The sequence below is a fragment of the Poecilia latipinna genome, unplaced genomic scaffold (assembly GCF_001443285.1).
Source record: "Poecilia latipinna isolate Pla-1442-1.1 unplaced genomic scaffold, P_latipinna-1.0 Scaffold1200, whole genome shotgun sequence".
In the NCBI taxonomy this organism is placed as follows: domain Eukaryota; kingdom Metazoa; phylum Chordata; class Actinopteri; order Cyprinodontiformes; family Poeciliidae; genus Poecilia; species Poecilia latipinna.
In genome coordinates this window covers 149,649-173,640 of record NW_015113816.1, presented here as the reverse complement: position 1 = coordinate 173,640, position 23,992 = coordinate 149,649, and the positions used below count along the sequence as shown (strand labels likewise).

The window sequence follows — 23,992 nt, the reverse complement described above, 5'->3', positions numbered from 1 at the left end:
TCTTTTTTTTCTTTCTCCTTTTGTTTTTTTTTTTTTTTTTTTTGTTGGGGGGGGGGGGGTTTACAAAAAAGCCACTTTAGGCACATCTAATGTGAGAATTGATCTATAGTTTACCAACTTTAATATTCATATGTGCCACAGTTAGGTGGAAGCTCAGTAGCTTAGCTGTTTTCAGCCAAGGTTTGAAGAAAAAAAATAAAGCAACACGATAAGAAGGGTTCTGCTCCGGGGTTTTTTTTTTTAATTTAAATCCTGAAGGTTACAAAGAAGTGATTGCCCTCTCCACTGCCTGCTCTCCATCCTTTGTTTTCCTCCTCCCGTCCGTCGGCCCACATGCACCTCTCATTTCCCTCTCTCATCTGATCTGCATGTTTACAAGATGGAGGGATTTTTCTCTCCATCTGGGGAGATTAGCTGTCCAAGGCTGTCCTTTTGCATGCGAGATATAAGGACAGAAGGGGAGAGATGGACAGACACACTTTCCCTCTTCCATGTTTGCTCCGTGGAGCAGAAAAAAGAAATTAAGCAGCAATATGTTTTGCAGCGGCTGTTATTATGACTTGGAGGTGGTTTTTCGTGAGTACCAAACTTGTTGTTGGGGTCTCTGCGTCTGTCCTTTTTGCTTTTTTTGTGTTTTTTTTTTTTTTTTGTCTCGTTCTTCTTGTGAACATCTCCCTCCTCCATTGCTCTCCTGTCTTTCAGAGGGTTCGGCTCACTCCAACGACAGCCTGTCGGACTCCAGCCCACCTGCTCCTGGCATCCCCACTCAGGTGGTCCAGGCCGTGCAGACTCCGCCACAGGTGAGAAACTGCACAATGCACAGGCTGCTGCGCAGACGACTGTGCAGCAGCCTGCCTTAACTGACGAGTTTGGGATTACCTCTCCCACAGAGGTCAGTGTTGCAGGCAGTGACGCAGCCAACCAAGAGGATTCAGACAGGCCACATCAGCAGCCTGCAGTCTGTGCATATTAACCAGGAGGTAAACAGACTCTCTCTCTCTCTCTCTGCATAGTACACACTAGATAAGATAAGGTAGGCTCTGATTGGTGCAGTAATGTCACATGAATTTTATTCCTCAGTCGCATCTTTGTAGTTAGACAAAAGATGCGTAACATGGCTTCGTTGCTGATTACGTAACATTGCACTCTGTGGGAGAAAGCTCAAAGTTCAAGTCAAGGAGGTCAAAATGATTGGTTCATAGTGAAAATTTGGATCTTAATTGGTTGTTTTTGTTTTTCTTTTTGTTTTTTAGAAACGGCTTGTTTTTTTATTATTTTTTTTAAAGATCCTGTGATTATACAAACAAGGTGTGAGTTTATTGTTTGTCGTTTAAATTAACCCTCTGCTAAATATTTTTGGTCTGGTCAGTAAGTGGATGTGGTAACAGGGCACCGACTGATTTCCTGATAATGAGTTTTATTAGTTTGATAAACAAACAAAAAAAAAAAAAACTCAGCCCCTTTGCTCACCTGTGCTCCCTTTCTCTTCAAACTGCCTTGGATCAGAGATCTGGCTTCAACCGAGGATCAAGACCAGGCTAAGAATTTGTTTAATTTTGAGAATAAAGTCATATTATTGTGACAAAAAAAGTACTATTAACTATTTGGGAATAAACTCATACATAAAGTTGCAATATTAGTAGAATGAAGTAGTCACTTTATGGTGCCTCCTAAGAAAATAATAATAAAGTGAAAATGAGAACGTGGAAGAAATAGACTGCTGTAGTACACCGAAGCTTAAATTTTTTGATGTGCTAATTTCGGATATTTTTGAATATTTTTTTTTAAAACTAACATTTAAAACTAAAGGTGGCCTCAAAAATGTCGATTCTAAAAACCAAAACCCAAAAATGTTCTCCCTTTAGTTACTTTGAAGGACTAAAATATACTGGCTAAGTATTTGACTTTCTCTGAAATGTATGAAAATGACAGGAATGGAGGATTCCTACAAAATAAAACCACCAGCATGATAACATTAGCTATATTAGAGTATTTTCCTATTTTTTATTTTTTATTTTATCTTGTTTATTTTTTTTGTTTATTTTATCTATCTCCTTCAACCTTTTGTAAACGATTGTTTGGTTTTTGCGTTTGACTCTCAGTCATATCAGGCATGAGTCACATTTGCTGTTCCAGCCAAAGGAAACTAGCAGAAATATACAGCAGGAATAATTTGAAGCCCAAAGTGTTTTTCTGTCAACTATTTTCACTAACCTTGTGTTGTTGTTATTTTTTAGTTATAATCTTTGTCCCCCCCCCCCCACACCCCTTATTTTCAATGAAAATAACTTCATGCTTCTGCATACAAGCACATTTTGGACAATTTTGTGTCATTTTTGTGGTAGAAAATGGAGATTGTAGATGAATTGGAGTCTGTCTTTCTTGTCCAACATCAGTGTCTGACCTCACAAATGTCCTAAAGATTCTAAAACTCGCCCAAAAATCCTGCATCATGCTCATCCCAATGGATTAAGAAAGGAATGCAGTTTCGTTGCCATGTGGCTGGAAACCATTAATGCTAATCTCTTCTTTCCTGATTGTTCAGGTGGAGCACGTTTACTCGGACCAGGTGCAGTACGTGGATGGAGCAGAAGACGCGGCGTTTACCACATCCGCAATGTATGCGTCGCCTCACGGTCCTTTTTGACACGCAGGTGGAAACATTCTGTCTGCAGGTGTTGATATCAGTTCTTTTTTTCTTTTTTTCCCCTCTCTCTCTCCTCCAGTCGATCAAACAGCTTCCCTTTCTCCGACTCGCCCCTCTACACCCAGACCCCTCCCGCGTCCTCCTCCGCCTTCTACGAGGCCACGCCCAGCCCCGACTCGGACCTCCCCGGATCTGTGACTTCGCAGGCGGTTTCCGTGGCGACGGCAGGAGCCAACAGCGGGGCTGGCGCTGCGGGAGCGGCGGGATATGTCATCCAGGGGGGCTATCTGTTGGGAGGAGGAGGCGCAGCAGCAGGTGGGGGAGGGGGAGCACAGAGTTACTCTAACCCCAACTCTCGCGCCCCTCCCGCTACTGTGAGTATATGAGATCCAATGAGATGCGGTGACCAGGAAGTCCAGTCCATTCATGTCCGCGGTGTCCTCCGTCCGTTTCCTCCCTCCCTCCACTCAGGTCCAGTGGTTATTGGAAAACTACGAGGGGGCAGAAGGGGTCAGCTTGCCCCGCTGCACCCTCTACTACCACTACATCCTGCACTGCCAGGAGCAGAAACTAGAGCCAGTTAACGCCGCGTCCTTTGGTAAACTCATCAGGTCCGTCTTCATGGGGCTCCGCACGCGAAGACTGGGCACCAGGTAGACACATTTTACCCGAATTACGTGGGGAGCGGCATCCAGGGCGAAGGCATCACTTCTTCTCTTTGCGTTCCTCTGCAGAGGAAACTCCAAGTACCACTACTACGGCCTGCGGATCAAATCCGGCTCCCCTCTGCTCAGACTCATGGATGAGCAGCAGCACATGGCCATGAGGCAGCAGCCTTTCTCACAGAAAAACAGGTATCGGCTTAAGTTTTGAGCTTCACGCCATGCTATAATGTTAATCCCCTCATTAAAAACACACCTGGAGTGTTACCTTAGTTCTTTCACACACGTTTGAGAAGTCCTCGAATCCCCTGTGGCAACCATTCACGGGGTCCCCAAGTGCTTGTTCTCAAAAAGCAACATGTGTTTCCACAAAGCTCCTCCAGTTTCCACTCTTCTGCCTCATGGATCACCGTAAGGCGGATCACCTTCCCCACTCAGCTCCTTCAAACTAGCGGCAGCAGCAATTAGCAAACACCCGACGACCTGCTGAGCTCATCATGCAAACTGCTTCTAAGAATAATGTTAAAAGCTTAGTGGAGAAACGTTGCTGTGATGATATGCTGAAGGTGGAGTGTGACAGAAAAGCAGCTTCTTAAAGAGGCGGAGTCCCAATTTCAAGGTGCTAAATTGTGAAATCAGATTTCCTTTAACTTGATATATTAAGCACATTTATAGTAACTGAAGCTAACATAATTACTTGATTGTGCTATAAAATGGCACTATGTGAAAAATACAATACTTGTATCATAGTTTAAAGAAGCGGATTGACTGAAATACAAACTAATCATTTTAGTGGTGATTGACCAATCATATGGAACTGCCCACAGTTTGTACAGTACACAGTCTCACATGTAAAACACTCATTTTAATGTTTTTGAATACATTTCCATAACGCATAGACAAAATGGCATCTTAGCAGTGATAAAACGTGGTGGTGGCATCATTGTGCTGTGGGCATGTTTTCTTCAGCAAGGACAGAGATTATGGGAAGATGAATGGAGCAGATGTGTAAAAAAATATCTGCAATCTAAATTTACAACCAGAGCTGCAGTCAAATTAGTTTGGATTAAAGTATATTCATGTGTCAGAATGACCTAGTCAAAGTCCAGACCTAAATCCAGTGAAAAATCTGGTAACATCTGAAATGCATTTTCAACTTTTTTTGTTGTTGTTGTTTTGTGTTGTATGAGCTGCTTTTCCATGTGTCGTATTCTGACAGTTTTTGTGCGCTCTGATGCATTTCCCTGACGATTTTGACAGGATAAAGCCACTGCAGAAGACGCAGGGGATCGCCAACGGGACATCGGGCGTGGCGGGTCAGCAGCAGGCGGCGGGGCTCTCTGATATTTCAGCCCAGGTGCAACAGTACCAGCAGTTCCTCGGTGAGAAACGTGAACTCCCAAATGTCTCCCCTTCTCTTTATTGTTGCGTGGTTTTATCACAGCAGCTGATTTCTTCTTAGCCCAATGACGAAGCGAAAGGCTACAGATGCTAACACCTTTGTGTTTTTGTTTGTTTTGTTTTGAAACGAGAAGAAAAAAAAAAAAGTTAAGTGTTTGTTGTCTTGTTTTTTTTTTGTGCTTTCAGAAGCATCGAAGCTGCTGCCAGAATTTGTGAAAATTGATCTGCAAGATCAAGCCTTGCCTGACGGGATCCACTTGGAGCACCTGAAGGCCTTCCAGGCTCTGTACAGAGAGCACTGTGAGGTAGGAACCGGACGGCTTTACTCGCTGACGGCATTCCATTTGTTTCTGCATATTTTTTTAATTTTTTTATCTTATTGGATTTTTACACATTTCCAACCGGCTAGTCGAACGTCGACGTAACACTCTTCCCTCTCCCTCTTCCTGCAGGCTGTTCTGGATGTGATGATCAACCTTCAGTTCACTCTGGTTGAGACTCTGTGGAAATCCTTCTGGAGGTTCAGCCAGAGCAACGACGCAGAATCGCTCAACCTGTAAGCTTCTTAAACACGATTATGAACGTCTTAGTAGAATTTCTCAAAAGGATTCATTATCCCCCCCTTGAACTTTGTCACAGAAAGTCATTTCTGCATGTAGCCATCGGCCCACTCGGCGCCTTTACATTCACTCTGGATTCGTTTGTAGATTTATAGACTCGCGTGTTTCCATGTACATATTTGTTTTTATTTAGTTTTATTTATTTGATGGTTGTGTTTGCTAATATTTAGCACTTTGGCTGGAGTAACTTCTGGGTCACCTCTGGTGATCAAGAAATGATATCCGTATTCTCATTTTATTGGGATTTTATGTGACGCTGAAGTGAAGTGACAGGATGATCAATCTTTTTCAAAAATACCAATCTAAAAAGTGTGGTGTGCCTCTGGATTTAGCCCCCTTTTTACTCTGACATCCCTAAGCAAAATTCAGTACAACCAACTTTTTAAATGTCACTTTATTAACAAATAGTTTATTGACACAGTGGCACGTGTCACATATTACTATTCAAATAAAAAAAAAAAAAAAAAAACCTTGTATCTTTCTTCCACTTCCTGACTGTGGGCTCCTTCATCACATAGAATCCCAATAAGATAAATGAACGTTTAAGGTCGCAGCCTGACCTTGCTCGCTGCCTGCGACGGGACAGACAGAAACACTCTTCTTCTCTTGTGCAACTCCTCCGTCAGTCACGACGAGTCTGAGAAACGGTTGCCCAGGTCCTGTTTGGTGGCTCTGTGCAAGTTTGAACCGGTGCTGCGCTGGACCAGGGACTGCGATAACCTGCTCTACCAGACGCTGGTGGAGATCCTGATCCCAGACGTGCTGAGACCCATCCCCAGTAAGTCAGCGAGGACAAAACCCGGAGATCGACTCTCAGCTGCGTCAAACGTGGCGATCAGAGAACAAGGGCGTGCTGATGTAGCAGCGTTTTTTTTGTTTTTTTTTCATCTATTTGTACTTAAAGCAAAAAAAAAAATCTAATCTGTTCATGTTAATATGTAAAATAATTTGTGATAAAAAAAACTACAGTAAATGTGGTGATTTTTTTTTTTTTTTTAATCAGTGGGTTGCATATTTAGCTTGTTTTAAAACGGATCCTTTTGTTTTCAAATGTTTAGAGCGATTATGGTTACGTTTCGTTGTCTTAATAACAAATTTCCCACCTTTAGGTGCCTTAACTCAGGCCATCCGCAACTTTGCCAAGAGTCTGGAGAACTGGCTGACGGGCGCCATGATGAACATCCCTGAGGAAATGGTTCGCATCAAGGTGCGAGAACTTTTACAGACGGGTTGCCATGCTGTGTTGTTTTAGACTTCCTGTTTAGTTTTACTACTTGAACAACTTAATTTAGAAACATGCTTTAGAAACATGTTAGAAGTTTAAATATGTCTTTGAATGCAGAACCTTGCAAAAGTATTTACACCCCGTGAGCGTTTCCACATTCTGTCGTGTTATTTCCTCAAACCGCCTTTTTGGTGGGATTTATGTAAAATTTGAATGCCCAGATTAGCGGGGCCCAAAATGTTTTGCGAAACTGTGACCCACAAATTAAAATCTGGTTGTAAGATGACAAATGTGGAGAAATGAGCACCTTAGCAAAACGTCGAGAAAATGCGTTTCCTCATTTTTACGTCTCGTCTGTTGAAAAAAAAATCAACAACTTGACATTGATGTTTATGTTGTGATTTTCTGACGTTCAGCCGTTTGCTAAGGCTACTACGTGTTTCGTTTCCAGGTGGTGTGCGTGGGCTCGTTCTCCCAGACGTTACGTCGCTACACCAGCCTGAACCATCTGGCGCAGGCCGCCCGCGCCGTCCTCAAGAACTCAGCTCAGATCAACCAAATGCTCTCCGACCTCAACCGCGTCGATTTCACCAATGTGCAGGTCGGTGCCGATGCTCGCTGTCCGCCCGTCTCCGCGGGGCCGGACACTGAGCCCCGTGTCCCCGTCCTCAGGAGCAGGCATCCTGGGTGTGTCAGTGTGAAGACCGCGTGGTCCAGCGGCTGGAGCAGGACTTCAAGGCCACGCTGCAGCAGCAGAACTCCCTGGAGCAGTGGGCGTCCTGGCTGGACGGAGTCGTCTCCCAGGTGCTGAAGCCCTACGAGCAAAACCCGGCGTCGCTGCCCAAGGCGGCCAAAGTCTTTCTGCTCAACTGGTCCTTCTATAGGTAAGTGCACGTTTGTTGCCAGATTGGCTGGATGAAGTTTGTACGTTCCTGTGGAGACGCAGGTCTTAAATTCCATTCATAGTTGTCTAAAAAAAAAAAAAAAAGTCTTAAATTTAAGTTGGTTGAAACCCGGACCAGGAATCCCTTCAAGTTTTTTCTTTCAATGTACATTTTGTACATGACCTCCCTCTTCCCCAGCTCCATGGTGATCCGAGACCTGACTCTGCGCAGCGCCGCAAGTTTCGGCTCCTTCCACCTGATCCGCCTGCTGTACGACGAGTACATGTACTACCTGATCGAGCACAGGGTGGCCAAGGCCAAAGGGGAGACGCCCATCGCAGTCATGGGAGAAGTACGTTGTAACGCCACGCGCTCTTCCTCTGTCTCGGCGCAAGGTGCTATTTTTTTTTTTTTTTTGATTCGATCTTCTTTTCATCTTTGCTGTTTTGTCTTTTCTCTGTTGCAGTTTGCCAGCACCATTAAGAACAGAAACTCTCCAGATCTGGATAAAGGTAAAGAAAACATCCCTGATGCACAGAGGAGCGTTGCTGTCACGGAGGAAAATACTTTTTTGAACGTTATCACACTGTCACATTACAGCGTCACGCTTATGTTGTACAAAACGAGATAATTATGTGGTATAAATGTGATGATTTCATCAGCTTTCCTAATTGACGGGCTGAAGACATTAGTTCAAATTTCTTGATTCCAGCAGTTTGGAACGAAGGCAAAGGAAGCGGTTGATGCTGCGTAAATCTAGAACCTAATTTCATGGGGATGTTGATTTCTACGACACTGTTTTTGTAGGAATAGCAACAATAAGCCAGCCAAATATTTAGCCATTTATTTCTCATAACATTCCCAAATTAGGCTGGTATATAAACACCTTCCCCTGTTGAGTCTCTCAGTGCAGCCTAAAGCTCACTACCGCCACCGTCTGGAGGAAGTCGTCACATTTGTACAGTCTGATTATCACGTTACTGTGTAACAATGTCCGAAGATGTATTTTCCTCTGTGACGGCCATGCGCGCTCAGCTTCCGCTCGTGCTCTCGTCCTTACCGCCGACATTTGTCCGCCAGAAGAAGAAGAGGACGACGACGAGGAGGACAGCGAGGAGGAGAGCGGCGAGATCATGCTGCAGTCCAGCTCCCTGAAGGTGGACGAGGATAAGTGCGACATGGAGCCGCCGGCCAAGCAGCCCAGGACCAGCTTGAACCTGCACCACGCCCTGACCCAGGCCCACGGCGCATCGCCCTGAGCTGACCGCGTGCGCTTTCACGTTTCAGATCATGCCATCCTGTCCTGAAACCACGGTGGTCTGCATCATGTCTGTGAAACGTGGGAATGTGGACGAGCCCATCTCAGATTTTTTAAAATGTTTTTAAATTTTTTTTTCTCTCTCTCTCTGTTCTGTACCGTTGTGTTGCTGTCGTTGACCTCTCTGCCTTCACTCGACCGTCTCCGGCCCTTCTCCCCTCGCTCCCTGTGCCTTTCCCCCGTCTGTCCAGCGCCCACGCCTGTAAAGCCTGACCTGTCAGTACATTACGCTCTTGACTTCCCTCCTGTCCTGCCTTAACCACTGACCTGAGTGCTGTGGAGCGCTGAGAATCGTCCCGTCTCCTTCAGCAGTACTTCTTTAACTCAAACCCATTGCTTGCCTTTAATGAAATGACTATGCAGTGGGGTGCAAGGGGGCGGGGGGAGGGTGTGCAGGACTTTAATTAATGTCTCTGTAAGAAACGGACATCTAAGAGTAGCATCTGCAACGATACAGCAGCGTGAATTATGTCTGAACAGTTTTAGGTGAGGTTGCCATATTTTATTTTATTTTTTTTTTAGTTTGTTTTTGATTTGGCCACCTAACTGATGATCTGTGCCTTTAAGAGATTTCTAATCTTAAGAAAAAAAAACTAAAAAGTTTGCGATCTATATAAACACACACATTCTATTCTGCATTGTGGATTAATAAATGAATGTCCTGTGAAGTGGTCTTGGTGTTGTCATGAACTGTACGGTGAGTAACTAGTGTGCCTGTCAAAAGTATTCACACCCTTTGAACGTTTTCTACTTCTTTGTTTGAAATCGCATCTCAGAGTGGACTTTGTTGGGATTTTGTTGGGATTTTTCATGGAGCAGATCACCGGGAAGTACTTTACGACTGTTACGTGGAAGGAAAAAAATATGTGCTTTTGTTTTTGTTTTGCAGTCAATCAGATATTTGCATAAATCATCTTTCATCAACTCAAGTTTCAGCTTCATGTCTCTTTGGGATACGTTTCTACCACCTTTCTACGTCTAGACGCTGAATTCTTTTCCCACAAGTTTTTTTTTTTTTTTCTTCTTTCTTATTCCCGCTAAACAAAAAGTATTCCCACAGCATGTGTCCTCTGCTTCGCTTGTGGAAAACTGGAAATCTGTTCAGACTATTTATTACAAAGATAAAATATAACTAATATTTTCCATCCACTTGATAGTTGCTCATTACTTCCAAGTGATCCGTCACATAAAATCCCAATAAAAAAAACAAAAAATATAAGTTTTTGGTTCTAATGTAAAAAAAAAAAAAAAAAAAAAAAAAAAAAGTATGGATAATTTTGCAAGGCGCTGTATATTTATTTTAAAAAAAAGATGGTGGCACTCCTGCTAGGTGATGGTCTTTCTTTCTTTTCTCCCTTTCACCCATCTTTAGGTTTACGTGCAACCCCTTCACACACACACACACACACACTCTTTCTACAACGCCGTGGCCCTCTTCAGCGGGTCACGTGGTCAGGCCAAAGCCCATCCCGGCTCTTTGGGAACATTTCCGTTGTGTCGTACCAGCCGCAGCCTGTCTCTAGAGGTTTTTGTAGAGAAGAAAGTTGATGTTTATTTTATGAAATGGCATACTGTGGATGAATTTTATTGCGTATCTTTTGTGAAAAACGGTTAAATATCTATACCTGCTCTATTTTTTAATGTCGTCTAACCATTATTGCCTTAAGATGTTGTCCTAACGTCCATCATCCGGAGTGAAAACACGGCGCGTGTTTCCTCTGTGATAACAGTCTCAGCATGTGAAATATGGTGGATCTGTGTGGACCCCCCTCACCCCCCCTGTCCCTCCTCCAAAGAACATAATGCTCACATCCTGCAGCTTCTTGTGTTGCATGAGCAAAACAAAAACAGACTTTTATGTTCCAAGTGTAAAACTAAAAATTCTAGCAGTGGGATGTCTCTCAGGACCATCTCTTCACTGAGATCCCACCAAAGATCTTTGCAAAGGAAAAAAAAAAAATGTTCCGTTTAAATGTACATGACAGAAATATCTGACTTGAAGAATATAAATTAACCTTTTGATGTCAAAGTTTGTGAATTTGTTCCTTGCTTGTATTGGGGAACCTTTTTTCTAAATTTTGTCCTCTTGATGTTATACTGGAGATCTTTGTACTTAAACCTGTGATCGACGTTTGTAGCTTCATCCCTTCAAGTAAAGAGATGTGATTCCTCTCCACGCCTGAGTTTTGTCCCGTCTTTGTTCCTCACCTGAACACGTCTCTCTCATCTGATCAAGATGCCAGGTTAGGTCTTTAAGTTAAAGTTCAAATTAAATTTGAATATTTTTAAAATTACATTGATCAGTCTTAACTCTGACATAACGTTACATATATTATTTTTAAGTAAATAAACTCCAGCCTCACCCTTCCTTCCATCAGATGCTTTTGCAAACGTAATTTAATCTCCAGCTAAACCAAGCAGCTTCCAGATTTTTAAAGATGCCACAGAAAGAACAGGAGCTTCTTAAAGAGACAGAGGCCAATTTCAAGGTGGTGAAATGCAAAGTCAAATTTCTTTTATGCTTGATATTTATGGCATTTTTATAGTAAATCAACATAACAGTTACTTAATTGTGCTAGAAAATTACAGCCTGTGCCTGGAAAACGCATAACACTGCTTCTTTAAACTGCAATCGTGTAACATGAAGCCACGGTTAAAAATCTGTCAGGTTGTGAACACAAAAGCTCAAAACAACATGTAATTTAATTCAGATATTTTAATTTAACAAAATATTTCCAGTCAGACAGTCATTTCTAATCCAGTTGGCAGATGATTATGACAGGAATATGAGAATGGTACAGACCTGGTTCTGGTTTAAAACACTGCAGCGGACTGAACTGACCCAGACTGAGAGGAAACACTTGTTCAGAAGCAGCCGAACGCATCGAGTTTCAACGTTCACGTCACACTCATCCTCACAAATAAACCCACACTGAATTATAACAAACGCAAAGTCAGTCAAACATCAACAGCATACCTTCCTGTGTAAAAAACAAAAAACCAAAAACAAAACAAACAAGAAAACTAAGTACAAATGACATCTTTGTTCAGTTCAGCTCTTGGTTTCGGTGGCTGCAACATTACAGTAAAGACTTACAAAACAGCTACAAATCCATAAACCAAACAAATCTGCAGCAGACAAGCCTTTGTTTGGTTAGTTTTAATTACACTTTTAAACTTAAACCCCCTGCAGTGGAAGAGTGCTGCCGTGACGTGAACTCTTCGCTGAAGGAGACGACGCGTCTTCTTGGGTGAATGTGTGATTTGGTTTCTGTAACTCTTGTTACTTCCAAATTTCCCTTCATAATACAATCCAAGTGCATCGGTCGCTGTCTGCCAACACTTGCAGAGATGAGCCTGAGCGAGACAAGTTGATCAAGACCTTAGAACATTTTGTAGGAACAATGTGTTTTTTTCCCCCCACAGTTAAAATGAGGCGGGGATTCGGACAACAAACTTTTATAGATTTTTACTCAAATTTCCAGACTTCTCAGTTCATCTTAAAGCTGTAAAAATCTCCTAACTTAATAAACTGGATGGAAGGATGGAAGGATCAATTTATAGGACGAGTGGATGGATGGAGGCACAAATGGATTAACAGATGGAACTTAACTTTTATTTCCGCCATCGTTTGAAAGTCCTGCTAATTTAATAATTTAACGTCAATGTGTTAAAAGATGAAATATTTCCTTATCTGTGTAACTGATACCAAAGTACAGCTTCACATGATGCTCACCAGTCCTCATTTTTACTTTTATGTTGTCATGTTGAAGTTCTCATAAAAGTACTACTTCATTTGTCTAATGTTACGACTGGATCCTGGTAATTGTTTGATTTATTCTCGTAATTAAAAATAATAATAAAAAAAATCTTAGCCCAGCCCTAGTACTGCGCTGAGTCCAGGAAAACAGAAGCTGTAAAACACGGCTGTCAAGCAAGATGGCGGCTCAGGGCGTGCTGACGTCACATCGCTATGGAAACTAAGAGGACAGCGTTGGTGGAAAAAAAAATAAATAAATCCAGATCTTTCAAAAACCAAAATTTAGATTAATCGATAAAAACGGCCAAAATTATTTTTATGTTCATCCCAGTTAATGTGACAAGACTGATGACGTGACACAGATGTATATGTGTGTGTGTGTGTGTGTGTGTAAGCCTACGCTCACCTTTGTGCAGAGCTTCGTTGGTCATGCGGTTGATGTAGCGGGAGCTGCTCTCAGGAACCAACCACTTCATCACGGTGTTCACACACGACTTTCTGTAGGAACTCCACACACTCCCACTACCAGGGACAGAGAGGAATGACCCTTACACTCAGCTTTTCAAGGAACAGCCAGATCTGTGTGTGTGCGTGCTCACCTAGTCTGCCCCTTGACCTCCGTTAGGTCACCCACACCCACAGTGCGACACACGCCTGTGTTAAGGTCCCAACTGACCTGCAGGTTAGAATGGTACGTGTTTGGCCTGAAAGACACGAAATGAGAACGGAGATGAGAGAAACGCTGAGCTGAAAGGCTAAAGAGGAGAATCAGGAGGAAGAGGAAGAGTACCTGCAGTGCTCCTCGTCTGAGACAGAGAACGCCAACAGCAGCAGGCCAATGTTGATCATCACAATGTTGGTCTCTGGGCAAACCTGAGGAGCATCAAGGCCTCTTTATGTATCCATCTGACATTTTTCATTTGTCATCATGTTAAATAAGCCAGACTCTAGAGGATTCCTGCTGTACAGCCAGATTACAAGAGATACTTTAGAATAGAATAGAACAGACTCCATTGTCCAGCAAAGGACAGATTTGGGTGTAACAGCAGCATCAGGTTAAAGGTTCACACAAAAACAAAGTTTTCAAAAAGTGTATGTATGTATATATATATATATATATAAAATGTGCAGTTTTTGTACTGTTCCTACTATTAACATCTTTCTTCGTTGTCCTATGTTACATAAACCAGGATTGCAGAATAGAAAACATGCAATGTGTGAAAATGGTGATTCTGCATAAACTGTACGCTTTGTGATAAGTGAACAAATAGATTTTTCTGCTACTGGTTTGTAGCCAAAACAGATTTTGTTTCCATATCTACACAGTTTAACTGGAAAAAAAAAATGCTGACATTTTAGCAGCGGTCTGAAGATTTCTGGGAGCCGCTGAACGAAAAGCTTTTAATAAAAATCAAACTCTTGCTTTAACTGCACATGTCCCAATTCTGCAGATGTTCTTTACTGGTTTGAACTTTGCGACTCGTGCCGAGTGAGCGGGTGTGTGTTTACCTCTAGGATCACGACGTCATAATCGCTGAAGGAGCAGAACAGAGGAGCCCAGGCGGCGTCGTTCCTGATCACCTCGTTGATGAGATACTCGAAGTCCAGAGTGAGTTGTTCTACACAAACACTCTGCCACAGAAACACAGAGGCAGCTTGAAACCGTCCAAATGGGAAATTAAACGGTTTGTTCCGTTATTGCGACCTTATATTCAATTAAAGGAGCGCAAAACACCATGGAAACGCCACAACATTACAGCTAACGCAGAAGCAGGTCAGTATGTGATTTCAAAAGTCATATCAAGCATTTATTTTTACCTCCCGTTAAGGTTGTGCCAGACGGATGTATTCTCTAACATAATGTCACACACACACCTGTCCATTATGCGGCCCAGTGATCAGCTGCAGGTTTCTCCCTTTTAGATCGGTGACAGTGAAGGGCAGCTGGACTTTATCGTCCTCGTAGCCTGGAAAAACAAACTATTAGTTTACTGAGGAAAGTGTGGAAGGAACTCAGAGACACTGAAACCCTCACCTCCGGCTCCTCCTGAACTCTGCTCTGCTGCCCCCTGCTGTTGGAGGCGGTAGTGGAGACGGGAGTAGTTGACGTATCCGGGTTCGCTGGGGCTCGGATCCTGGCTCGAGGACGGCGCCGAGGTCGATGGAAGCGACGGTGGAGGAGAGGCGGGAGACGCGGCGAGACGAGGGCTTCCGCACGACGCAGACGCTTGCTGCGAACTAGTCCGTCTGTCCTCCGCTCTCCTGTCTTTGCAATCCTCCTCCGCTCTCGAGGGGTCTGTGTTAATCCCTTTGTCTGCCGCTTTATGCGGCGCCTCCTTCTCGTCGCCGTCGGCTGTTCTCCTCTCCCCGGGGCGCTCGGTCTCTCTCGCCGCTCCAAACCCTCCCTGGGCTCGCCGGAAGAGGTCGGCTGCAAACTCCCGGGCTCTGATGGCTGCTTGCGATTGGCTGGGCGACGAGGGAACCGGAGGGGGCCTGCAGGGGAAAAGCCGGCTCTCTGGAGATCCCTGGGGTAACGATGAAGAGTCGGGTGATGTCGAGGAAAGAGATGATGAGGTTTGAGTTGACTGCGCAGCTCCCTTTGTGTAAAGGATCTGGGATGACTGATCTTGTTTTTCTGAAAATAAAGTGAACACAGATTAGGGGAGAAAACAAAACCTGACCTGTGATGTGTGTATTTAAAGTGGATGTGAAGTTAAACACCACTTTAACTCTATTTTGCATTAGGCGTGAAAGGGTCGCATGCATCCACGCCGACTGTTTAGATCGTTCTCGTTGTGTTTTGGCCTCACCGGGGCAGAGCGAGATGCCACAGGCCACCAGAGAGTAGCTAGTGTTCAACAGGACGACCTGGTCCTTCTTCAGCTGGAAAGCTGGCTGAAAGGTGGGAAACGGGTACACCACCTGGTACCTGCTGTTCAGCACGTACCCGTGTTCAAGGCACTCACCACTTCCTGCAGGACACAAACGGATTAATGCGGCTGGGGAGAAGGAGGCGAGAGAGCAGGAGCAAGCCGCGCGCGCGTGGAGGTTCACCTGTCCGTACGGTTGTGGCCGAAGGAAGCGGACAGCACTTTGAGCACGGCCGGGACGGAGGCATGGAGGCAACGGTGATGTAGATGTCCCGGTTGTTCTCGTCGCTCATCATCAGGTTCATCAACACAGAACTTGAGCTGCGTGTACTGAACGGAGAGGGAAAAAAAAAAAAAAACCCTCTTAGCTAAACGTCGGCCCTGACAGAATGCTAGCTCAAGTGTGCCGGCAGCATTTCCTACTTGAAACCAAAGATGACAATTTTGGTGTGGTCGTTTGGCCACTCGCACACGGTGAGGTACAGGTCGCTGTAGATTTCCTCGCCCGCAAACAGCCGCACATGATGGACCTGAAGAGAACAACGGGGGAAAGACGCTCGTACAAGAGGTCCGCCGATCAAAACACCTGCAGGGGACGCTCTGGCTTCCTTCCGCTTACCTGCTTGAGTCGACTGTGCAGGTTGAACTCCCACCAGTAGAGGTGGTAGGTGTAGAAAGAGAAGTCGTCGTCTTCTCCGCAGTCGCTGGTGTAGGACAGAACGTAGCGGCCACATTTGGTGAAGCCGAGGAAGATGTGCCTGGAACCGAACGGCAATACTTAAACGCCGTTTGAGCTGCAACACTTTAGCAACGATGGGCTAGCAGAAAATTACTCCGATCATTCTCAATAATCAATGGAAAAATCTTTGTTGGCATTTTTTTGCACGCATCTACCGTTTTTCTTGATAACTTCTCTCTGATAACGATGTTATAGTGCACATTTTTAGAGAAAACGTAAGGGTTTTCTACAATTATTAGTGTTTATTTGTATACAGGACAGCAGGTAGGAATCCCGTTTCACGCTTTAGAAAGAGAAAACATTGGTATTCAGGCTAAAAATCCTGCAACCGCAGTATTACACTTAATATTGTGATAATCATATCAGTTCGCTACAATTGTTCCCACACACTGTGTGGCCTATAGCCTGGTGAGAACAGTGATGTGAATCAGGTACGGCTGTCTGCTGCAGAGAGGCTCGATTCAAAACACTTGGGATATATGTGCAATATAAAAAGCTGCACACTGACACACTGATGATGAGCTATTTTTAAAGCGTAGCGCAGTTTCTGTCATTCCAACTGGTTTTGAAACTCATTTTACCTGCTGGTGTGAAAATGTGAAGCATGACTTACATTTTCATCCAATTATTTGCCAGTTAAGGCTGAATGAAAAGAAAGGATGACTATACGGATTAAAAATCTAAAGATTCAAACTGTTTTACTCGTCTTTAGTTGCATTATGTTGTGTCTTTAAGGCCTAAAGGTCCCCCAATAAAAGCAGCTTATCAAAATCTGAAATAAGCATTTTTCCAAATGAGATTCTAACAGTATGATAACCTTCTGGAAATATAACGCAGCAACAATATACTTACAATGGAATATATGAAAATGTGTAAGAACTGCTTTGATTTAAAACAGAAAAACAACTAATAGTACTGCTACTAAATAAAGCAGCAATAACATAAGTTATGTCAGTAACATTTGTCCATTATGTTGATTTGAAACTTAAAACTTGATTAGGATTAGTTTGAAACTGTTTAGCGATCAGAATAATATCCTTTTCTGTCTATTTTTATTTTTTATTTTTTAGAGTTTAGCATGACAAGACGACATTATTCTGGCCGCTCAGTCAGAGTGATGGGTAGCACGTCTTCAGTTTCAACAACATGGCTGCCAATGTTTCTCAGACTGGAAACATTTCCCATCCAATTTTTCTTTCTTCTAATGGAAAAAAAAATGTTTTTTTTTCTGCTCCCTGCAGCTGGAGAAATTTCCAATGACTCCTGCATTTATTCTGTTACAGAAATATCTAAAGACTTGTTGTCTGTTGTTTAGCTGAAAGCCCACTGGGTAAAGTGGATAAGTGATTATTCGCGAGTAAAGGAGTTGACAGAGGTTAGATCATTCAGGATGATAAAATGGTTTTGTGCTTCCATTTATATCCAAGCCCGAACGTGTGTTGATGAAAGGTCTGAAAAGGATCTTCACTTCTAAAACTAACTTACAGACAAGTTAAATTTGTTTTGCTTTTTTCAATATGAAGAAACACAGACCCCGCTCTGAGGAACTCCTCGCTGACAATGTTCTTCAATGGGACGCAAACTCGAGGCGGCAGCTTCCTGAACACGCGCTGAGAAAACTGTCCCGACAGCTGTGGAACAAAAGCAAATGGTAGCAACAAAACAGTGATGGGCCGGTTTTCTACAGCTGAATTGTAATAAATTATTCATTTCAGAAATTATTTCAAAAAGTTAAATATAAACATCACAACCTCTGTTTGCACAATTATAAGGCAACTTAGAAATTTTCCCACTCAATTTTATGTGTATTTTCTAACTTCAAGCTGCATAAACTTGAATACTTGTTGAATTTAAGCATATTAGCAGGAGTAGGTTTGCAGAGTTCAGAGAAAGCGAGGCTTCAGGAGACTAACACTGACAAGTTGTGATTATCAGTCAGCCTATATCTCTGTGGTAAAAAGGGTCAGAAGAGAATTAATAGATAAAAAAGTACAAAAGAAAAATGTCTTTATGCAGAACTCTTGAAATCAGCAAGATTTTGGGGTGTGATCAGAGAACTCATTTAATTAGGAAGGGGAAGCTACTTTATATCTTTCAATACTTTCAAATTTATAAAAGTCATGGACGAACTCTTAAATATTCAGGTCTGGAGTTAATTAGCATTTTGAATTGACAGAGTACTGTAGTTATACAATAAAATAAATCGTCAAAAACAACTGGCCTGATAATTGAGCTCAATTTATTTAAAAAGTTTAAATGAATTGAGACAGGTAGTATCAGACATTGACGAATTATAGCAAGAAAAAAAGAGAATAATTCGTTTATGTTGTTACTGAACTATTGTTATCGGTCAGCTTCATTCTAAAAAAGAAAGTCTGCGTTCCTTAGCAAGTGCAATCGAACACAAAATGTTGGGAAGTTAAAATACTAGAAAACGGCAACGGTTTACTGTTTGTAGCATTAGCTTAATTAGCCACCTGACACTAGCCAGTTGTTTCTTGGTTAGCTGCAGAGCTAGTTAGCAACTGGCTAGTAGCCTCATCGGTTGCAAAAACGGGGAGGTCTCAACTAGTCTGTCTACGTCTCTTGACAAGATTGCTATTATTTTAGGTCAATATTATATATACTCGCCTTGCCACGTACTAGAAGCTTTACGACATGGTCTTTATGTTTTCTTGGTGTTTTCTGTTTGCTATCGTCCTTTTCAGATTTCGAGCTGGGCGCCATATCCTACAGAGCCGTTGTTCCCAGTTGAAGCAAGGTGCATCCTGATTGGTTTTCACAATACAACACTGAACTCCTATTGGTTGGTGGACATTTCAATCAAAACTTCAAAGGGTTGATCTTAACCAGGCAACGCCCCTGCAGTAGTCTACACACTGGGAGGTTTAAATGTGGCTTGGTTAATATGTCTCCATGAGAAACAATATGAAATCACTAAGTGGATAAGAATTTAGCCACACCAACACAGCGGTATCATATTAATGTTTTATTGAAGTCTTTAAAAACAAACCGTAAAAAAAAAAAAAAAAAAAAGTAAAAATAGGACAGAACCTAATGGAAGAAATGTTTCAAAAGTAAAGCTGAGAATGAAAAGGAGGGCAAGTCAAGCACACAAATATACATGCACACACAACCAGCCTACAGTTAGTAGGACAATTAGTGACCAATTGCTGCCAAACCGCATTCAGCTTCTGTAGCATTCAGTAGCATTACAGGTATTACAAACACTCAATACCCTCTTGAAAAAAAGAATACAATTAAAAAATCCTCACGGCAGGAAGATTAACACCTGCAAATTAAACACTAGGAATGTTTTTAAAAAAAAGTACCTAGGTCGAAACAACTTTGCAATTATCTTTCATAAAAAGATAATTAGTGAATATATTCAAAATACTGCTAGACAGCTTTTTGTACCCTCTGAAAACTGAAGGGAAATACTAAATGTGAATCAGTATTGAGATGCTGTTGTGGTAGCTTGCAAGCAAAATTGCTCATTTCACATTTTCATAAAAAAAAAAAAAATGAAACCTTTATTTGAATAATGAGGTGAGGCAGTCATGTAAAGGGGAAAACCGAACAGGAAAGGTATTTAGTGCTTGGTTCAATTTATGGGCGCAATGTGTTCCCCTTTATAAATCCATAAAAAAAGTATGTCACATGGATAACGTTATGAGGGATAAGCAGACCTTGGCCTTGTCTTATTAAAGCCAAATAAAGGAAAAGTAAACGCATCCTGAGATCCAATACATCCGTCCAACAGATCAACAAAGGGTTTACTGGGGCTGAAAAGAGAAAACGGACACAAGATGATTATTTTCATGTGCTGAGGTAAATAAATTGGCAGCCTCAACAGAAACTACGAGATATTAGGCTGTGAACATCTGTTCCGAAAAAAAGTCTCATCAGAAGCAACAAGGTGCATTACCTGCTGTCCCGGCTGTGGACCACCTGCCTGTCCGGGAGCTTGTCCTGCCTGTCCATAGTAGGCGGCCTGCTGTCGGTAGTACTCAGCCCAGGCTGCACTGTAGTCCTGCTGGCCACCAGCATCACCACCACCTGGTGCTGCAGCTGCAGCGACTGGGGCTGAGCCTGGAGTGGCTGCTGCTCCTCCACCTGGCTGAGCTGGAAAAATAAAAAAAAAATTAAAAAATCCATCAGTTGAATTATGAAATCGATTAGAGATGCACCAGTTATTTTATTAAAAGGCATCAAGATTGAAGAGTGTCATTCTATAGACAGTTTGCTGTGTGATGCCAATCAGATGAGGCCGTTTTGTTTAATGTTTGGGTTTTTGAACTCAAATATAAATTTTAGATTGTCATTTTCTGTGCTCTGTCTGTATTTTCTTTTAATGAAAGTTAGAAAAAAAAGAAAAAGAAAGTAATTTGTTGTAAGACTTGAGTGTCTGTGACCAAAAGCAAAGATGCACGCTCTTCCTGGTTAATATTCATCTCCAGTTTTCTTGAGGTCTCATCAGCAGATTCTGACAAGGGAATAATTAATACGAAAAAAAAAGATATACTGGAAGTTGTTTGATAGAGATAAAGAGATAATTTCCTACTAGGGATGCAAGTTATTGATTAATGAGTTAATCTAAAGTAGATTGATCTTATGGATCGACTAAGCGGCCATTTTCTTAAAATCCTCAGTTTTCTCTTGTATCAAGAGTTATGACCGACTTTCCTTAACATCATGGAATAAATTTTTTGTGATATGCTGAATTTTAAAAAAATTAAAATTTAGCATTATTTTGAGTCAGCGCAACTGTATCCAATACTGACTAATGAATTGCTGTTTTCTCACATTATTAAACAAATATTTATAAAATGTAACAAAACAGGAACCTCTTAAGTTCGTCTTTAGAAAAATAAAACACTGAATAGAATAAAAAATGTGACCAGTCAATGCCCCACGACCAGATATTTATACTGAAGTACCACAAAGCAGCTTGGCTGAATGAGCGCCATTAATGTGAAACTTAAAGGCACCTGCTAAGTGTTTCCATTTAACAAAAGAATCATAAAAAAATGATTTTGCATCCAAAAGTGAACTCTGTATGGCCCTGCCACTTTTATTCCTGATCAACTGGCTCTGCTTAAGGAGGACCAGCAGTGCCCTCTACTGGATGGCAACAAAACTACAACACTGAAAGAAAGTCTAAGTGGACTGTCATTATCAATCGTTACTAATTTTAATCTAATAAACCATTAGTTGACGATTAATCATCAGTTGATTATTTGTTTCTCTTCCTAATCACCACATTGTGGCTTTTCTTAACACACCAACACCCTGACAAAAAAAGCATCAACATAAATTCAGTATTTGCTCCTGCCGCTCACCAATTAGAGCCATTCAGGAGAAATTTAGGGGATTAAAATCTCTGGCAGATTGACTGGTGCAGCCCGAGCCACTAAACCGCATTTCAAAGTTCAGTCAGATTTTGTTTCATCACATCCAACTTACTCATGCCCATCTTCTTATAATATTCCTCCCAGGCTTTCGTATAGTCAGGCTGGCCCCCACAAGTCTGAGCTCCTTGGCCCTGGTCCCCTGCTGCTGCAGGGGCACCTGGTGCCTGGGGGGCCATGGCGCCCCCTGGCTGCTGCCCATAATATTGAGCATAGTATGCTGCCCATGCTGCGTTTGGATCTGCAGCTGCTTTGTCTAAAGAGAATTAAAAAAAAAAACACCAATAAAATAAATCATGCTTCAAAACCACAGAAAAAGAGAAAGTGGCCAATAGGAGACACTTACTGGGGTCATGCGAGTTTGGAGCTTGCCACTGTTGGTAAGGATTTCCCCAACCTTGAGAACAATACTGGGGACCCCCAGGAGCTCCACTACAAAGTTAGACACAACACTTTAAATCCAGTCTAAATGTAAATAAACCAACAACTGCAGCGTGTTGTACTTACTGCGGCGCTCCACCAGGAGGCCCTGCATTATAGGGATTAGGGTTATAGGGACCCATCGGCCCACCTGGACCTCCAGAACCGGGACCACCGCCTACTGGACACAAAGGACCCTGGGAAAACCAGATCAATCCGTTCAAGGATTGGTCGAGAAGTTGCGCGACTTTCTAATAACTAGCCTACCTAAAATTTACCTCAATCTTTTCTTCTATGAGCTGCTTGGCGTGGTCGATCTCCTGCGGGGAGCCTCTGATGATAAACAGTTTGTAGTTTGGGTCGCCGTTCGGCGGCATTTGACGGGAAATCTCCACAAACGCCCCAGTTTGTTGGTTGATGGACTTGATGTTCTCTCCTCCTCTGCCGATGACGAGCCCGCATTTGTGCGCGGGAATAGAGAAGGACATCTCTCCTCCTGAAGGACCCCAGTTGCCCTGGCCTCCACCACGACTTCGGCCTCCCGACGACATACCGGGACCTGGAGGGCCCTGCAGCAGAGACGACGTACTCCAGTCAGCAACATGCCATTTGTTCCCTCCCTCAGAAGCACGGGAACAAACATCTGAAGTCCAGAGCTTCCCTCTCACTCACCCCCTGCCCGCCTTCATCTCGGGCACGGATGCTCTGCAGCAGCTCAGTGATGATGGAAGCAGCGTGCTGACACTGGTCCGGAGGGCCCATGATGTGTGCGATCTTATCGGGGCCTGTACCGTCATCTGTAATTTACACGGTATTAATAAACAATTCTAAAAGACCAGAGCTGGAGCAGGGTGAACAACAGTGTTTCAGGATCTATACCACAAAGGTAATATTTTCATCATCGCATGCAAGATTTGGCCCTGGATGTAAAGAGCTGGTTGTCATGACAACCTGCTGCACAGCCTGCACAGTTTTGTAGAACCTAAACCCTTCATAATGCTCTCTCTCACTCAAAGCACCACAACAATTTAGGCACTTTATGAACGGACTTGGTTTTATTAATGTGTTCTGGTATTTCAGAAAGAGGAGATTATGCCAGTTCATAAAATTATACAACAATTAAACTACTTAAAGACAGTCAAAGTTGTTGTTTATTGAGTTTTTTTTAGTAAGACTGTGCTGATATTTGATAGTAAAAAAAGGAAAAACCATTTTAAGTCCCTTTGGATTTGTTTTAATATAGACAACAGAGTGTACACGTTGCACACAAAATCCTAATTTTGTGAATTACAGTTTTAAGACATGAAAAAAAAAAAAAAAATCAAAAACTAAGATCAAGTTCTAAGAAAGCAAAAATAAATCTATGATTCAGTTTTTTGTACTGAAATCAAATCAGTTCTCATCACCAAAAACACTAACGGCATCCTGCCTGTGTGTGTTTTACCTGGTTTAAACTGGATCTTCACACCGGCATCGCTCTGGATTTTTTTTATCATCTCCCCACTGCGACCAATCACAACTCCCACAGACTGTCGCGGTACAGCTATCTGTAGGATTAACAAGACATCTGATCCCAACTCTGAAACACGCTCATCTTCAAGCGACTGCATCATTAACATTTTAATAGGAATCACTTACATCAATGCCGCCGCCTCCCATCCTCGATCCGTATTCATTCCTGTCTCCAAACCCAGCGTGATCCCGTTCTCGTAGGATCTCGTTCACCATCTCCTTTGCTTGCTGCAGCAGGAACACGCAGAGACGGAGAGAAGGAGCAGTGAGAAACGAAAGCGGACATGTCGTCTTAAAACGAACCCGTGTTGTCCGCGTCCAGACGGTACCTGCACTTTGTAAGGGTCTCCGATGATGCGTAAGGGTTTGTCTATGTTTGGTGGCTGTGATCCGTCCTGAACAAGAATCATTTTAACTCCAGCTCGCTCCTAGAAATTCATCACAGGAACATGATGCACCAATTATAAACCCCCGCACCCCCCCCCCCCCCAACAAACAAAAAAACCCCCCCCACTTCTTAATA

At 42.7% G+C, this 23,992-nt stretch overlaps 4 protein-coding genes across 9 annotated transcripts in view; 2 read left to right on the top strand and 2 right to left on the bottom strand.

Moving 5' to 3' along the window:
- LOC106960593 (MHC class II regulatory factor RFX1) overlaps positions 1–10,933 on the top strand; it is a 19,514-nt gene extending 8,581 nt beyond the window's left edge. Inside the window, exons 1-17 of one of the 4 annotated variants that reach the window (XM_015053755.1) lie at positions 468–576; positions 703–800; positions 891–980; positions 2,546–2,619; positions 2,727–3,021; positions 3,119–3,300; positions 3,382–3,501; positions 4,570–4,691; positions 4,897–5,015; positions 5,163–5,266; positions 5,957–6,108; positions 6,440–6,537; positions 7,007–7,156; positions 7,228–7,439; positions 7,638–7,791; positions 7,906–7,951; positions 8,520–10,933. In XM_015053755.1, coding sequence (XP_014909241.1) covers positions 492–576; positions 703–800; positions 891–980; positions 2,546–2,619; positions 2,727–3,021; positions 3,119–3,300; positions 3,382–3,501; positions 4,570–4,691; positions 4,897–5,015; positions 5,163–5,266; positions 5,957–6,108; positions 6,440–6,537; positions 7,007–7,156; positions 7,228–7,439; positions 7,638–7,791; positions 7,906–7,951; positions 8,520–8,698 — 2,280 coding nt within the window. In that variant the 5' untranslated portion in view covers positions 468–491 and the 3' untranslated portion in view covers positions 8,699–10,933. Of the gene's footprint in view, positions 1–467; positions 577–702; positions 801–890; positions 981–2,545; positions 2,620–2,726; positions 3,022–3,118; positions 3,301–3,381; positions 3,502–4,569; positions 4,692–4,896; positions 5,016–5,162; positions 5,267–5,956; positions 6,109–6,439; positions 6,538–7,006; positions 7,157–7,227; positions 7,440–7,637; positions 7,792–7,905; positions 7,952–8,519 lie in introns of those variants that run through there. The other 3 variants (XM_015053753.1, XM_015053752.1, XM_015053754.1) reach the window with 3 other exon arrangements.
- Positions 10,934–11,455: 522 nt separating this feature from the next.
- Positions 11,456–18,902, bottom strand: dcaf15 (DDB1 and CUL4 associated factor 15). Of its 2 annotated transcripts, none has more exons than XM_015053729.1 (13): positions 18,758–18,902; positions 17,660–17,757; positions 16,007–16,145; positions 15,811–15,917; positions 15,572–15,717; positions 15,328–15,489; positions 14,553–15,152; positions 14,393–14,484; positions 14,027–14,149; positions 13,308–13,390; positions 13,117–13,221; positions 12,924–13,039; positions 11,456–12,114 (listed from the first exon to the last, which is right to left on the bottom strand). In XM_015053729.1, exons 1-13 carry the CDS (start codon positions 18,851–18,853, stop codon positions 12,059–12,061), a joined length of 1,923 nt encoding a protein of 640 aa, XP_014909215.1. In that variant the 5' UTR covers positions 18,854–18,902; the 3' UTR covers positions 11,456–12,058. The 2 variants fall into 2 exon arrangements, with proteins under 2 accessions (XP_014909215.1, XP_014909216.1); XM_015053730.1 differs by having other exon boundaries at positions 18,770–18,902.
- A 15-nt stretch (positions 18,903–18,917) lies between these two features.
- The window catches only part of LOC106960585 (regulator of G-protein signaling 5), a 40,125-nt gene continuing 35,050 nt past the window's right edge, over positions 18,918–23,992 (top strand). Inside the window, exon 1 of the mRNA XM_015053736.1 lies at positions 18,918–18,932. The gene's annotated coding sequence lies outside the window, so the exon portion shown is untranslated. The remainder of the gene's footprint in view (positions 18,933–23,992) is intronic.
- The window catches only part of khsrp (KH-type splicing regulatory protein), a 12,262-nt gene continuing 7,717 nt past the window's right edge, over positions 19,448–23,992 (bottom strand). For both annotated transcript variants that reach the window (XM_015053728.1, XM_015053727.1), the window contains exons 9-18: positions 23,799–23,897; positions 23,596–23,697; positions 23,402–23,504; positions 22,630–22,754; positions 22,236–22,526; positions 22,045–22,154; positions 21,884–21,969; positions 21,593–21,793; positions 20,055–20,251; positions 19,448–19,911 (exon numbers count right to left, since the gene is read on the bottom strand). In XM_015053728.1, coding sequence (XP_014909214.1) covers positions 19,903–19,911; positions 20,055–20,251; positions 21,593–21,793; positions 21,884–21,969; positions 22,045–22,154; positions 22,236–22,526; positions 22,630–22,754; positions 23,402–23,504; positions 23,596–23,697; positions 23,799–23,897 — 1,323 coding nt within the window. In that variant the 3' untranslated portion in view covers positions 19,448–19,902. The remainder of the gene's footprint in view (positions 19,912–20,054; positions 20,252–21,592; positions 21,794–21,883; positions 21,970–22,044; positions 22,155–22,235; positions 22,527–22,629; positions 22,755–23,401; positions 23,505–23,595; positions 23,698–23,798; positions 23,898–23,992) is intronic.